At 45.2% G+C, this 11,355-nt stretch overlaps 1 protein-coding gene across 6 annotated transcripts in view; it reads right to left on the reverse strand.

The window, feature by feature from the left end:
• Positions 1 to 4,817, reverse strand: part of DGUOK (deoxyguanosine kinase) — a 35,921-nt gene extending 31,104 nt beyond the window's left edge. For 2 of the 6 annotated variants that reach the window (XM_089922959.1, XM_022563040.3), the window contains exon 1: positions 4,608 to 4,817. In XM_089922959.1, the coding sequence (XP_089779085.1) occupies positions 4,608 to 4,749 (142 nt within the window). In that variant the 5' untranslated portion in view covers positions 4,750 to 4,817. The remainder of the gene's footprint in view (positions 1 to 4,607) is intronic. The other 4 variants (XR_002643145.3, XM_089922957.1, XM_022563041.3 and 1 more) reach the window with 4 other exon arrangements.
• Positions 4,818 to 11,355: the final 6,538 nt, after the last annotated feature.

Here is an 11,355-nt window from a genome sequence, read left to right on the forward strand (position 1 = left end):
ATCTAACTCTATGATAAACATATCTAACTTCAGCTGGGTCAGGGGTTCACCTTCCCCTGTTCAGGTTTCCTGCATGGATACTCTCATTTGGGGGGATGCCACCTGTGGTTAGAAAACAAGATAACTATTTGATCTGATAGTAAAAGCAGTTTACCGTATTTCCTCTGTGGACACCAACAACTAACTTCCACATGGATATCACAGCACAGGACTCAAGTATCTGGTAAACACTGAATGAGTACAATGGGCCAGGTGTGGGTTAGGTGCTGGCGACACAAAGATGAACAAGACACTACGTGGCTAACCCAGGGGAGGTACTGAAGGTGCAGACAATCTCAACAGAACTCAAGTGCTTGCAGCAGTTGAGGGTACAAAATGTTACGTGAGCACACAGAGGAGGAGGTGCCCCATTCTGTCTGGGGAGAGTCATCACAGTGAGTGGGGTGATGGAGAATAATAGGAGACAAAACTAGAAAGAGCCAGATTAAGGTCCCCCAGTCCACTTCTCATTAGTCACACTTTCTTTAGGCAACTGCATTCACTTCCAAGGCTTCAACAACTACCCCCACAAGTCAACAACTTCCACAGCTGAGATCTCAGCTCCAATCTGTCTCTTCACTGCAGGCACTTACCCTAATCTACCTCAGAACATCTATCTCTGTTTGTCTCAGAGGCACCTCCTCCAAGCATCACTCTTACCTCCCCAGACTTCCTCTTCCTTTATTCCCATCCTCAGTTTTCAGAGTCACTGTCCAAATTAAACCTCCTTATCCCTCACCTCCAAGTGGCCACCAAGTCCTGTCAATCCCACTTCCAAACTCTTTCTCAAACCATCATGTCTTCTCTGTTCCGCCATTCTCTCTGTTCAGGCCTACATCTTCCCTCCCTCCAACGACTACAATAGTCACAAAACCTAGTCTGTCTACTCCAAACTCTGTTCCTATTCATACATTCAACAAATTGGATGCAAGGTACGATGGGTACTATAGCAAACGAGACATACAAAGTGCCTGCTTTATGAAGCTTTCTTTTTATTTATTCATTCTAGCCAATTCCCTTTTAAAAATTAATCTGGCCATGGCACATGCTGGCCTTAAGTCTTCCGTATCCTCCCACAGCCTACATGAGAAACTCCTAGCTGTTCAACATCTGGCATATCCTACCCTTCCAAACTCTTGTTCTGCTGTCCTCTCACAGGCCCTTTAAACTCCAGGCACAAGCCTGATATTAAAACTGCATGTTTCTTCAGGCTCTGCGTTGGCAAGTGTTACTTCCTGTGCCTGGAACACTCTTCCCTCTAGGGTAGGAATTCCTACCCCAGAGATTCTGAGTTTCCATGTCCAAACATAGCACTCATCACACAGCACAGAAATTATGTTTAGAAGTCTGCTCCTCCCACTTAGTTGTGAGTTCCTTAAAGGACTGCGTGAGAAAGCAAGAAGGATGCATAGAAATCTGGAAAGGTGAAGAAGAAAAGGTCAGGAAAATTGGGAGAGGCAGCTCAAACCTCACCTGATGGTCTGTCCAAACCACTTACTTTGTGAAATACTCTGTACCTCTCTGGGCTCTGAGGACAGAGCTTCCTTTAGGGGCATGTTTCCCAAAGTACGGGACAGAACATCTTTAAATAACACCATGGGGCAGGCAGCCCTTCTCATTCCTTTCAATGTTTCTGATTTGGCTGGAGAAAAACACACAGCTGCGGTGACTGGTCTCACCTTAAATTCAAGAGCACTAAGTCCAAATGGGTCCTTAACGCAGCCCAGCAATCCTATATTTCTTCTGCTCACTCACCAGACTATTTTTTTTTTTGCGGTACACGGGCCTCTCACTGTTGTGGCCTCTCCCGTTGCGGAGCACAGCCTCCGGACGTGCAGGCTCAGTGGCCACAGCTCACAGGCCCAGCCGCTCCGCGGCATGTGGGATCCCCCCGGACCGGGGCATGAACCCGTGTCCCCTGCATCGGCAGGCGGACTCTCAACCACTGCGCCACCAGGGAAGCCCTCACCAGACTATTTCATGTCTTTCCTCTCTCCTCACACTCACTCTTGGCTGATCTTTCTTCTTATTTCACTGAGAAAACAGACACAACCAGAACACCTTCACCAAGTTCCTGCCACGCCTGCTAGAGTCAGTAATCATTTATGTTGCCATTCTCCCCGTCATTAGGGATAAACTGTGCTCCTAGGTAAAGCCAACCTCTCTCCACTTGGGCAAGAAATTCCATTCCTTCTTGCTTACTAAAATCACTCTGGAAAGTCTATCCTCTCTCCTGTTTCACCAATCTTTTCCCTCTCTACCAGCTTATAAATATCATCTAATTCCTCTTAAAAAAGAAAAAAAAAACAACAACCCTTTCAACCCTCTTCCCATTTCAGCTACCACCCCACGTCTCCCCTTTCTAGGAAAACTTGCAAATAGTTGTCTTAACCCACTGTCTCCAATGCCTCACCTCCCATTCTTCTGGAACTTATGCAATCAGACTTTCACCCCCCCCCCAACTCCTATAAATTGCTCAAGTTCACCAAAGAGCTCCATTACTTAAACAGCATTACACAGTCAATCATTCCTTCCCTGAACACCTTCGCTTGGTTTCCAGCATATCATTCTTTTTGGCTTTCCTCCTATTTCAGTGGTCATTCCTTCTCAGTCTCTTTTGCTGGTTCCTTCCTATTGCTTCAATCTCTCTAACATTTGCGTGCCCAGGACGTGGTCCTTTTCATCAACACACACAGGCTCCTGGCTTTAAATACCATCTACATGTATAACTCCAGTCCAGGGAGACTCTCAACTCTGGACTCATATATCCAACTGACTATTCAACAATCCTACTTACATATCTAGTAAGCATATAAAAAACTAACATGCCTAAAACCAAAAACTTGACCCTCTGCCCCCAGGCTGTTCTTCCCACACTTCTCCATCTAAGAAAACTGGAACTCCGTCTTTCAAGTTGCTCAGGCCAAAATGATTAGAGTTATCACTGACCCCTCTTTATCTTATACTCCACATCCTCCTGTTACCAAATCCAGTGTACCCTGCCTTAAATGAAAGTAGAATCTAATCACTCCTCACCACCTCCACTGTTACCATCCTGGTCCAACACATCATAACTCATCATTGCAACAACTTCCTGACACCTTCTATTTTCAACATATCAGCCAGAGTGATCTTTTTATAATCTAAGTCATATCATGTCACTTGACTGCTCAAACCTTCCAACAGTTTCCCATCTCAACCAGAGTAAAAATCCATAATGGACTATACAGTCTATACAATCTAGCCACCCCTTACCAACTGACCTCATCTCCCCCCACCTTCCCCCTTGCACACTCCACTCCAGCCACAACGACTTTCCGCCTGTTCCCTGAACACGCTTCCCACCTCAGGGCCTTTGCACTTGGTCTTCCCTTTGCCTGGAAGATTCTTCTCCCCATTATCCACATGGTTCACTCCTTCACCTTCTTCAGGTTTTTGCTCAAATGTCACTTTCTCAGTGAGGCCTGTCTTGATCATTCAATTTAAAATTGCAACTTCCCTCAATCCCTCATCCCTGAATTTTCTCCATCACACTCATTATCTAACATACTGTTTACTTTGCTTACTTTATATTGTTTATAGTCTGTCTCTCTCTACTAGGGTTCCCTGAGAGCAGAGACTTTTATTTGTTCTGTTCATTGCTGCATCCTCAGTGCCAGGAACAGTGCTGGAATATGGAAGTTGTTCAAAGGGCTATATGTTTAATTTGTAAACTGAGAAATTCTCAGTTTGCTGTTAGAATGTCTTCAATACTTAACACTTGCTAATCCCTTTTTAGGGCTCAGCACTTTAGCAGGTAAAAGCCTCAAGTAAGAATTTAGTAACATTAGAAACATTTAGTAACACTGAAATGTTTTGCTTTCATTTTATTTTAAAATTATTTTTATTTAAGGTACTGGACTTCTATTCTCTTATAACAGTTATTTTTAATTTAACACACGTTTTTAAGTTTAAAAAGTGAGCTGCTTCTAAGAAAAATGCTAAGAAATTATAGTGGGAACAGCAAAGAGACATGGCAAAAACAGTGAAAGTGGTATCTGAATGACTGGAGTTTAGGAACTCTCTTAGGGTAGGGTTGCCAGATAAAATAAGGACACCCACTTAAATTTGAATTTTAGATTTTTTTTTTTAGTGTATGTTCCAAATATTGCATAGGACACAAACTAAAATATTATTCGTTATCGGAACTGCTATTTTAAATGGGCAGCCTCTTTTTCTCCCCTAAATCTGGCAACCTTACTTTAGGAGAACAAAGAAATTGCACCCTGCTCCTTGTCGCTTCCATTTTTCTCTACCAAAACAAGCTAGCTCTTGTCCTATCTACGGACTGCGTGGCTTTTATGCCTCAATAAACCTGTCTCTGTGGGAGAGTACTGAGGCCTGACGTCTGAAAAATCCAACTGGCAAAGGCCCACAGCGCACCTTTAGAGGGGAAAGGTTTGGCAGCTCAGAACAAGCAGTCCGGCCGCATCTGCTCGAGAGGGAGGGGGTTCCAGGCCCCCTTTCCCAACCTCTCAGGCACCTGCTCTGCGGAGGCCGAGGCTTGGCAGCTACTTTCCGGCCCTTACCAATGTTGCCTTCGATGGAGAGCCTTCTGGGCCCGCGCCCCGCGTGTAGACCCCTGGAGGGGGGCACACCCTCGAGTGGGCGCTTAGCCATGGACTTGGAGGATGCTCGCAGCAGCCTTAGATAGAGCCGGCCGGCGATCATCCCACCGATGATTCACGAAGCGATCACTTCCGCCGAGGGCACTTCCTCCCACGGTGTTCACGCGCTCCGGCGCGCCGCTGACGTCAGGGGAGAAGTGGGTGGGTTGAGTTGGCTTGAGGGGAGGGGCCAAAGGAACTACCCTGTTCTCGCGATGTTTGTAATAAAGAGTTGCAAAAAGGAAGACTCCTGATGTGGGGTTACGGGAGAGTTTAATGACAATTGGAGTTGGTACTGTGAGGTTCGCCCTCTCCGTTTCTGCCCACCGGACAAACAACGTTTAAAACGACACATAAGTCAAGAATTCCATCACCTTTGCATTTTTGTATCGCTTTAGAATAAATTTCATAACTAAAGACAAATAAAAGTAATTGTAATTTTAAACGAGTTTTTTTCCCCAAGTGTTTGTTGTCTGGCTTTTATTCTAACATGGGAAAAAATTGGACAGTTTTAAGTAGGAAAATGATGCAATCTGATGATTTACACAAATTAGCTTTTTCCCATTCCCTGTATCTTGCACCACAATGCTGGCACCTTATTGAATAAATTAACAAATTAGTTTGTCAATTACACCCCACCTCTTATTTTGCCTCTTGAATAAAGTTCACTCAATCTATTTGCATAGTAGCCAAAAATTCCGTAAGAATAAAGAGGGTGGAGGCTTAGGGACTATGTGTGGAACTCATTTAAACCAGATAGATTGGGTTCTGTGGGGTTGAACCATGGCGGGGTGAGGAGGGGGGCGGGGTGGCTGGTGGGGATTCAGAATAGGGTTTGTAAAGGCTTGAGAAGAGCAAGGGTAGAGAGAGATTTGCTGGTGTATAGAACTGGAGTCTAGCTGTTGGTGGAGAATTGTGTTCTGCAGAGGGACAGGGACAATTCTGAGCTGCTGCCAGACTGGCTTTTTCGTGCCACACTCCATGGTCATAATGACTTCAGAACTAAGGATTTATGAAATATTGTCAAAGGGTGCGTCCACCTTCCCCGCTTGACTTCCACAAGAGTCAAACCAGGAGTTAACAGGCAATCCGGCATTCGGGCAGCACTCTTAGACATGGGAGTTTTTAGGAAACCAATCTGATTGCCAGAAGGTTTGGGGAGGGGCTGGTGGCTGGGACTGTTGTAGGAAAAAATGGGGCACGAGAGGATGGTCATATCCCAGGTCTCGGGTGAGTCCCTGGGACAGGCTGCCAAGTGAGGGTCCTTGACTTCTCGCTGGAAAGAATTCAAGAGCGAGATATAGCAAAGTGAAAGGTTTATTTAGGGAGATACCCACTCCGTAGAGCGTGGGCCATCTCAGAAGGCAAGAGCACCAGAGGTGCGGGGGTGGTTAGTTTTTAAGGGCTGGGTAATTTCATAGGCTAACAAGTGAGAGGAATATTCTAACATCTTGGAGAAGGGGTGGGGATTTCCAGGAATTGGGGCACCACCCACTTTTGTGCCTTTTTTGGTTGGCCTTGGAACTGTCATGGCCCCTGTGGGTGTCATTTAACCTGCTAACGTATTACAGTGAGTGTGTAATGAGTCTCTAGGTCTACTGGAAGTCAACTCTTCTGCCATCTTGGGCCTAGTAGGGTCTAATCGGCTTTTGTGGTATCCTATTCTTCTTAATGGTTGTGCCATTCTTTTAATGACTGTGCCCTGCCCCCTTCCTTCCTGTCTCAGGGTAACTGTTTGCAGAGCAGGCACAGGACCTTTTTCCTATATTGTTGTTTATATGGGATGGCTGAAGTGACATTTGTATATCATATTAAGCACAATCTATTAAAAATAGATTGCAAATTTAGAATAAGCTGGGTGGAGCGCTAAAGGATATTGGAGCAGCTAAAGTCTTTCCCATCCCCCACTCCCTCCCCTGCAGCCACCTCTCTGTAGAAATACTACTTACATTTCTTTATCTATGTAAACTCTGACTTGGGAAGATATCCATCGAAAAAAGTTTGAGAGGCTGTCTGCACCCTTATGGTTTTCCCTTGCCTTCATTGCCCTCAGGGTCACTGTGAAGGGTAAATATGGAAGTTGTTGGCAGGTTTAGGTGCAGACAGGAAACTAATCTGTTCCTAAAAGTTAGAGCACCTAAAAGTCATTTAAAAAATTTTTTACAGTGAAGTACAATATATAGTGAAGAAAAGAGCATGTATTGTAAGTGTACAGTTTAGTGCAATTTTCACAAACTGAGCACACTCTATTACCCAGATTCGGATCAAGAAACAGCATTACCAGCAACCCCAGAATCCATTTCCCCTACCAGTTACTACCCCCAAAGGTAACCAATAACCTGACTTCTAACAGCAGACATTAGTTTTGCCTGTTCTTTACATACCTGAAATCATGTAGTAAGTACTTCTTTCATTCAACATAATATCTGTGAGATTTATATATGTTATATATGTAGTTGTAGTTCATTCGTTCTCACTGCTGTATGGTATTCCACTATGTTGTTATACCACAATGTGTTTTATCCATTCCACTCTTTTCTTTTTTTAAAAAAAAATTATTTATTTATTTGGCTGCGCTGGGTCTTAGTTGCGGCATGCGGGATCTTCGTCGTGATGTGCGGGATCTTCTAGTTGCAGCATGCGCGATATAGTTCCCTGACCAGGGATCAAACCCGGGCCCCCTGCGTTGGGAGCATGGAGTCTTAACCACTCGACCATGAGGGAAGTCCCCTTATCCATTCTACTCTTGATGGACATTTGAGAGTTTCTAGATTAAAGCTATTATAGATACCATTGCTATGAATATTCTTTTTTCTTTTATATAAATTTATTTGTTTGGTTGGTTTTGGCTGTGTTGGGTCTTTGTTTTTGTGTGCGGGCTTTCTCTATTTGCGGCAAGTGGGGGCTACTCTTTGTTGCGGCGTGCAGGTTTCTCGTTGTGGTGGCTTCTCTTTGTTGTGGAGCACGGGCTCCAGGTGCGTGGGCTTCAGTAGTTGTGGTGCGTGGGCTCAGTAGTTGTGGCTCGCTGGCTCTAGTGAGCAGGCTCAGTAGTTGCAGTGCACGGGCTTAATTGCTCTGCGGCATGTGGCATCTTCCCGGACCAAGGCTCAAACCCGTGTCCCCTGCATTGGCAGGCGGATTCTTAACCACTGTGCCACCAGGGAAGTCCCGCTATGCATATTCTTGAATATATCTTTGGTAAAGTTAAGTACACATTTCTCTTGGGCATATGCCTACAAGTGGAATTGATGTATGCTGGGCTTCAGTAGACATTCCCAAAGAGTATGCAGTTCCACAGTGTTTGACTGTACCATGCCACCATCAGTGAGTGAGTGCTCTGGTTGTTCCACATGCTTGCCAACAATTGGTATTGTCAGCTTTCTTCATTTTATTCATTCTGCTGTAGAATGGTGTCTTGCAGTTTTAATCTGCATTTCCCTGATGATTAATGAAATGGAACATTTTTTCGTATGTTTATCAACCATTTCAGTAACCTCTCTTGTGAAGGAGCTGTTTAAGTCCTGTGCCCATTTTTCTACTGGCTATCTGTCTTTTACTTACTGTTATTGTTCTTTGTATATTCTGGATATGAGTCCTTTGTGAATATTTTCTCTCACTCTGTTCCTTGCTTCTAAAAGCTTTTACATTTGGGGGATGTATAGTGTAAAGTAAGAAACTAAAATGTCTTTTGCCTTTTAGTTATCCCACTATTATTGATGATCCTTCTACTCCTCTGTATTTCTTTATGCTTGTTTTATTATGTTTACCATGCATCAAAGTTCAATATCTTTCTTGATCTTAATTCCAAATTTCCAGGAGAGAGACTCTGATTGGCCCAGCTGTGGCCAAAAGGTAAGTTTTCAAGGAACAAATGGGAGTGTTGGAGCCCCACCCCAATGTGCACGAGGAAGGAGGGCGATTAAAGGAATTGTCCGGAGCAAGGGAGAAAATAAGGTGGTGATCAGTTCTTCCTGGAAAACAGCGGTATGTTGGTGAGCAGAATTACGTCCCACTTGCCTGGAGGAATAATGTCACTTCCTGCTCCTGCTGGATTGTCAGATATCTGCTGGAGTTTATGAGTAAAGAGTTGATGTTGCCCCACGGGGACTCTAGTCCTTCAGCATCCATTCCTTCATCCAATATTTGCTGAGCATCTGCTATGTACTAGACACTCTGCTTAGTCCTTAGAGAGAGCTCTGAAGTGCTGCTGACAAGTAAACTGATCCGTGTTACCAAAACGCTATGCAACCATTAAAAATGGGGAGATAAACATACACAAATGTGACCCTGACTTTCTTCAGCAGCTTGGTGTCTGGTCAGTTATATTCTCATCTACATCAAAGATATTCTAATGTACTGGATTGTGCTAACTCAGTTTGGTTAAGCTGGGAAGTACGCTTCCAGAATCTCCTTCCTGACAGGACTCTGAGTTCGAGTTGATCAAAAGAGGACCTGGTGGAGATTTGGAAAGTAGAATGGGAGCCTCAGCCGCTCTGAGGAGATCTCTGTTGTCAGACACTGTGACAGACAGATGTGCCCACAGATAGATCCCAGCAAGTTCTCAAGGCCTAGTGACTCCTCTCTGATCATCCCACAGTTCCCTTCAGACCTTCACTTCCCCAGCTTGTCCCACTTTGGGGCAGTCTCATTCCTGTAATAACCCCCTTATCCCCATAATATGCATGGTGGCTCTGCTCACCTGAATGAACTCTGACTGATAGACCTAATCATAAAAGGAGGCATATAGGGAATGGTTAAGAGTGTGGGCTCTGGATTCAGACAGCTAGAGGTGAGGATTAAGAAAGATAATCCACGCGCAGCATTTAACACACCTGCCACACCGTTACCAACCAATAGGTATTACGTAATAAGTAAGGTAATGCTAACATTACTCAGTGCCTGGGATGTTATTTCTATTTGGTTGACTTCCTATTGAATTTACACTCTCCTCAAGCCACTGTAACCCATCCCTGCTCTCCTCTCTACTAGCATATAACTTGACTTCCCCTGCAGAATTCTAGGACAGCACTTATTGAAGTGGGGTAAGATCAGGTGGGGTAGGGAGGGGAAAGACGGGTCATCCTCCCCTTCTTGCCCCACATGGAGATTCTGCCGTGCCCCTCCACAGCAGGGAGGGTCAGCTCTCCACACTGCCCTAGCGGCATCTCTGTGCCTGGGCATCCTACCGCCTCTTCCCTGTGCTTTCTCTCCCAATAGGCTGTGCCTGTGGCTCTTCTTTGCAGGACTGCCCTCAGCCTACTGGAACACTTTTCCTGCACAGGAGGAAATCCTGGGACTTTCTGTCCCGCAGGAAGTACCTTCACTTATCACTGATATGTGACCATGAAAGCCTGGCTCATTGCCTGCAGTAAGGTTTATACTCCAGGGCTCTCAGGGGACCAGGCAGAAGCCACCATTCTCTGTCCTGCCTCTCCCACTCTACTCACTGATTTCTACCGAGAGCACTTCCTTAATAAATCTCTTGCATGTGAGTCCTCATTTCAGGGTCTGCTTCTGGGAAACCTGTCCCAAGACATAAATCCTCTAGGGGTTTTTGAAAGTATGCTTCTTGGGGCTTCCCTGGTGGTGCAGTGGTTAGGAATCCGCCTGCCAGTGCAGGGGACACAGGTTCGAGCCCTGGTCCGGGAAGATCCCACATGCCGCGGAGCAACTAAGCCTGTGCACCACAACTACTGAACCTGCGTGCCACAACTACTGAAGCCTGCGCGCCTAGAGCCTGTGCTCCGCAGCAAGAGAAGCCACCGCGATGAGAAGCCCGCGCACTGCAATGAAGAGTAGCTCCCACTCGCCGCAGCTAGAGAAAGCCCGCGTGCAGCAACGAAGATCCAATGCATCCAGAAGTAAATAAATAAAATAAATACATTTATTAAAAAAAAAAGAAAAAGAAAATATGCTTCTCTACTGCACCCCCAGAGGGCAAGTGCAGGGATGGTGGAGGAAGAATGTCTGACATTGAGGTCTGTGTGCTTCCACTGGGCTCCACTGTCTCCAAATGGGTGTGTCTGGGAAGACCAGGTGGGTTCTGTTCAGGAGCATCAAGGATGGGACCTGGCCAGGTGGCAGGAGCAAAGGGCACACCAGGCAGAAGTAAGGACTTAGTTCTGCCAATAACTAGCTGGGAAACCTAGTTAACTAGTAAACTAGCTATAAAATGAGAATGGTACTAGTACCTGCCTCATAGGGCTGTGGTGAGGATTAAATGAGAAAATCCATGGAAGCTCTTAACCTAGCGCCTGGCATATTATAAGCATTCAGTCAATGTTAGCTGTTATTATTATCCCGTATTTTCTCATAGTATTTTGTGAGGGCTTCTATTTCACCTCAAATCGTTGTCTTATATGTATGTGTCTGTCTCCCCCTTTATGCAGTGTGACCTTGATGGGCAGGAATCATCTTTGTGGGGTACATAAATCCCATTTGGCCTCATCCAGTAATTGCAGGTGCCAAAAATTCAGTAAATACTTGTGAAATTAAACAGACTTGACCAAGGGCAGGGAGTGGGTAGCAAGTAATGAGAGAGAGACAGAGACAGAGAGAAAAGGAGAAGAGGGAGGGGGAACGGGAGTGCAGGAAGAGAAAATATTCTTCCTTGGGATGCTGCTCCTTTCTTGATTAGCTTTTGGGACGAAATACAACTTAGTCCTCAATG

Source organism: Delphinapterus leucas, chromosome 13 (assembly GCF_059928025.1).
Source record: "Delphinapterus leucas isolate spDelLeu-1000000601 "Yukka" chromosome 13, BTC_Dleu_Yukka2, whole genome shotgun sequence".
Classification (NCBI taxonomy): Eukaryota; Metazoa; Chordata; class Mammalia; order Artiodactyla; family Monodontidae; genus Delphinapterus; species Delphinapterus leucas.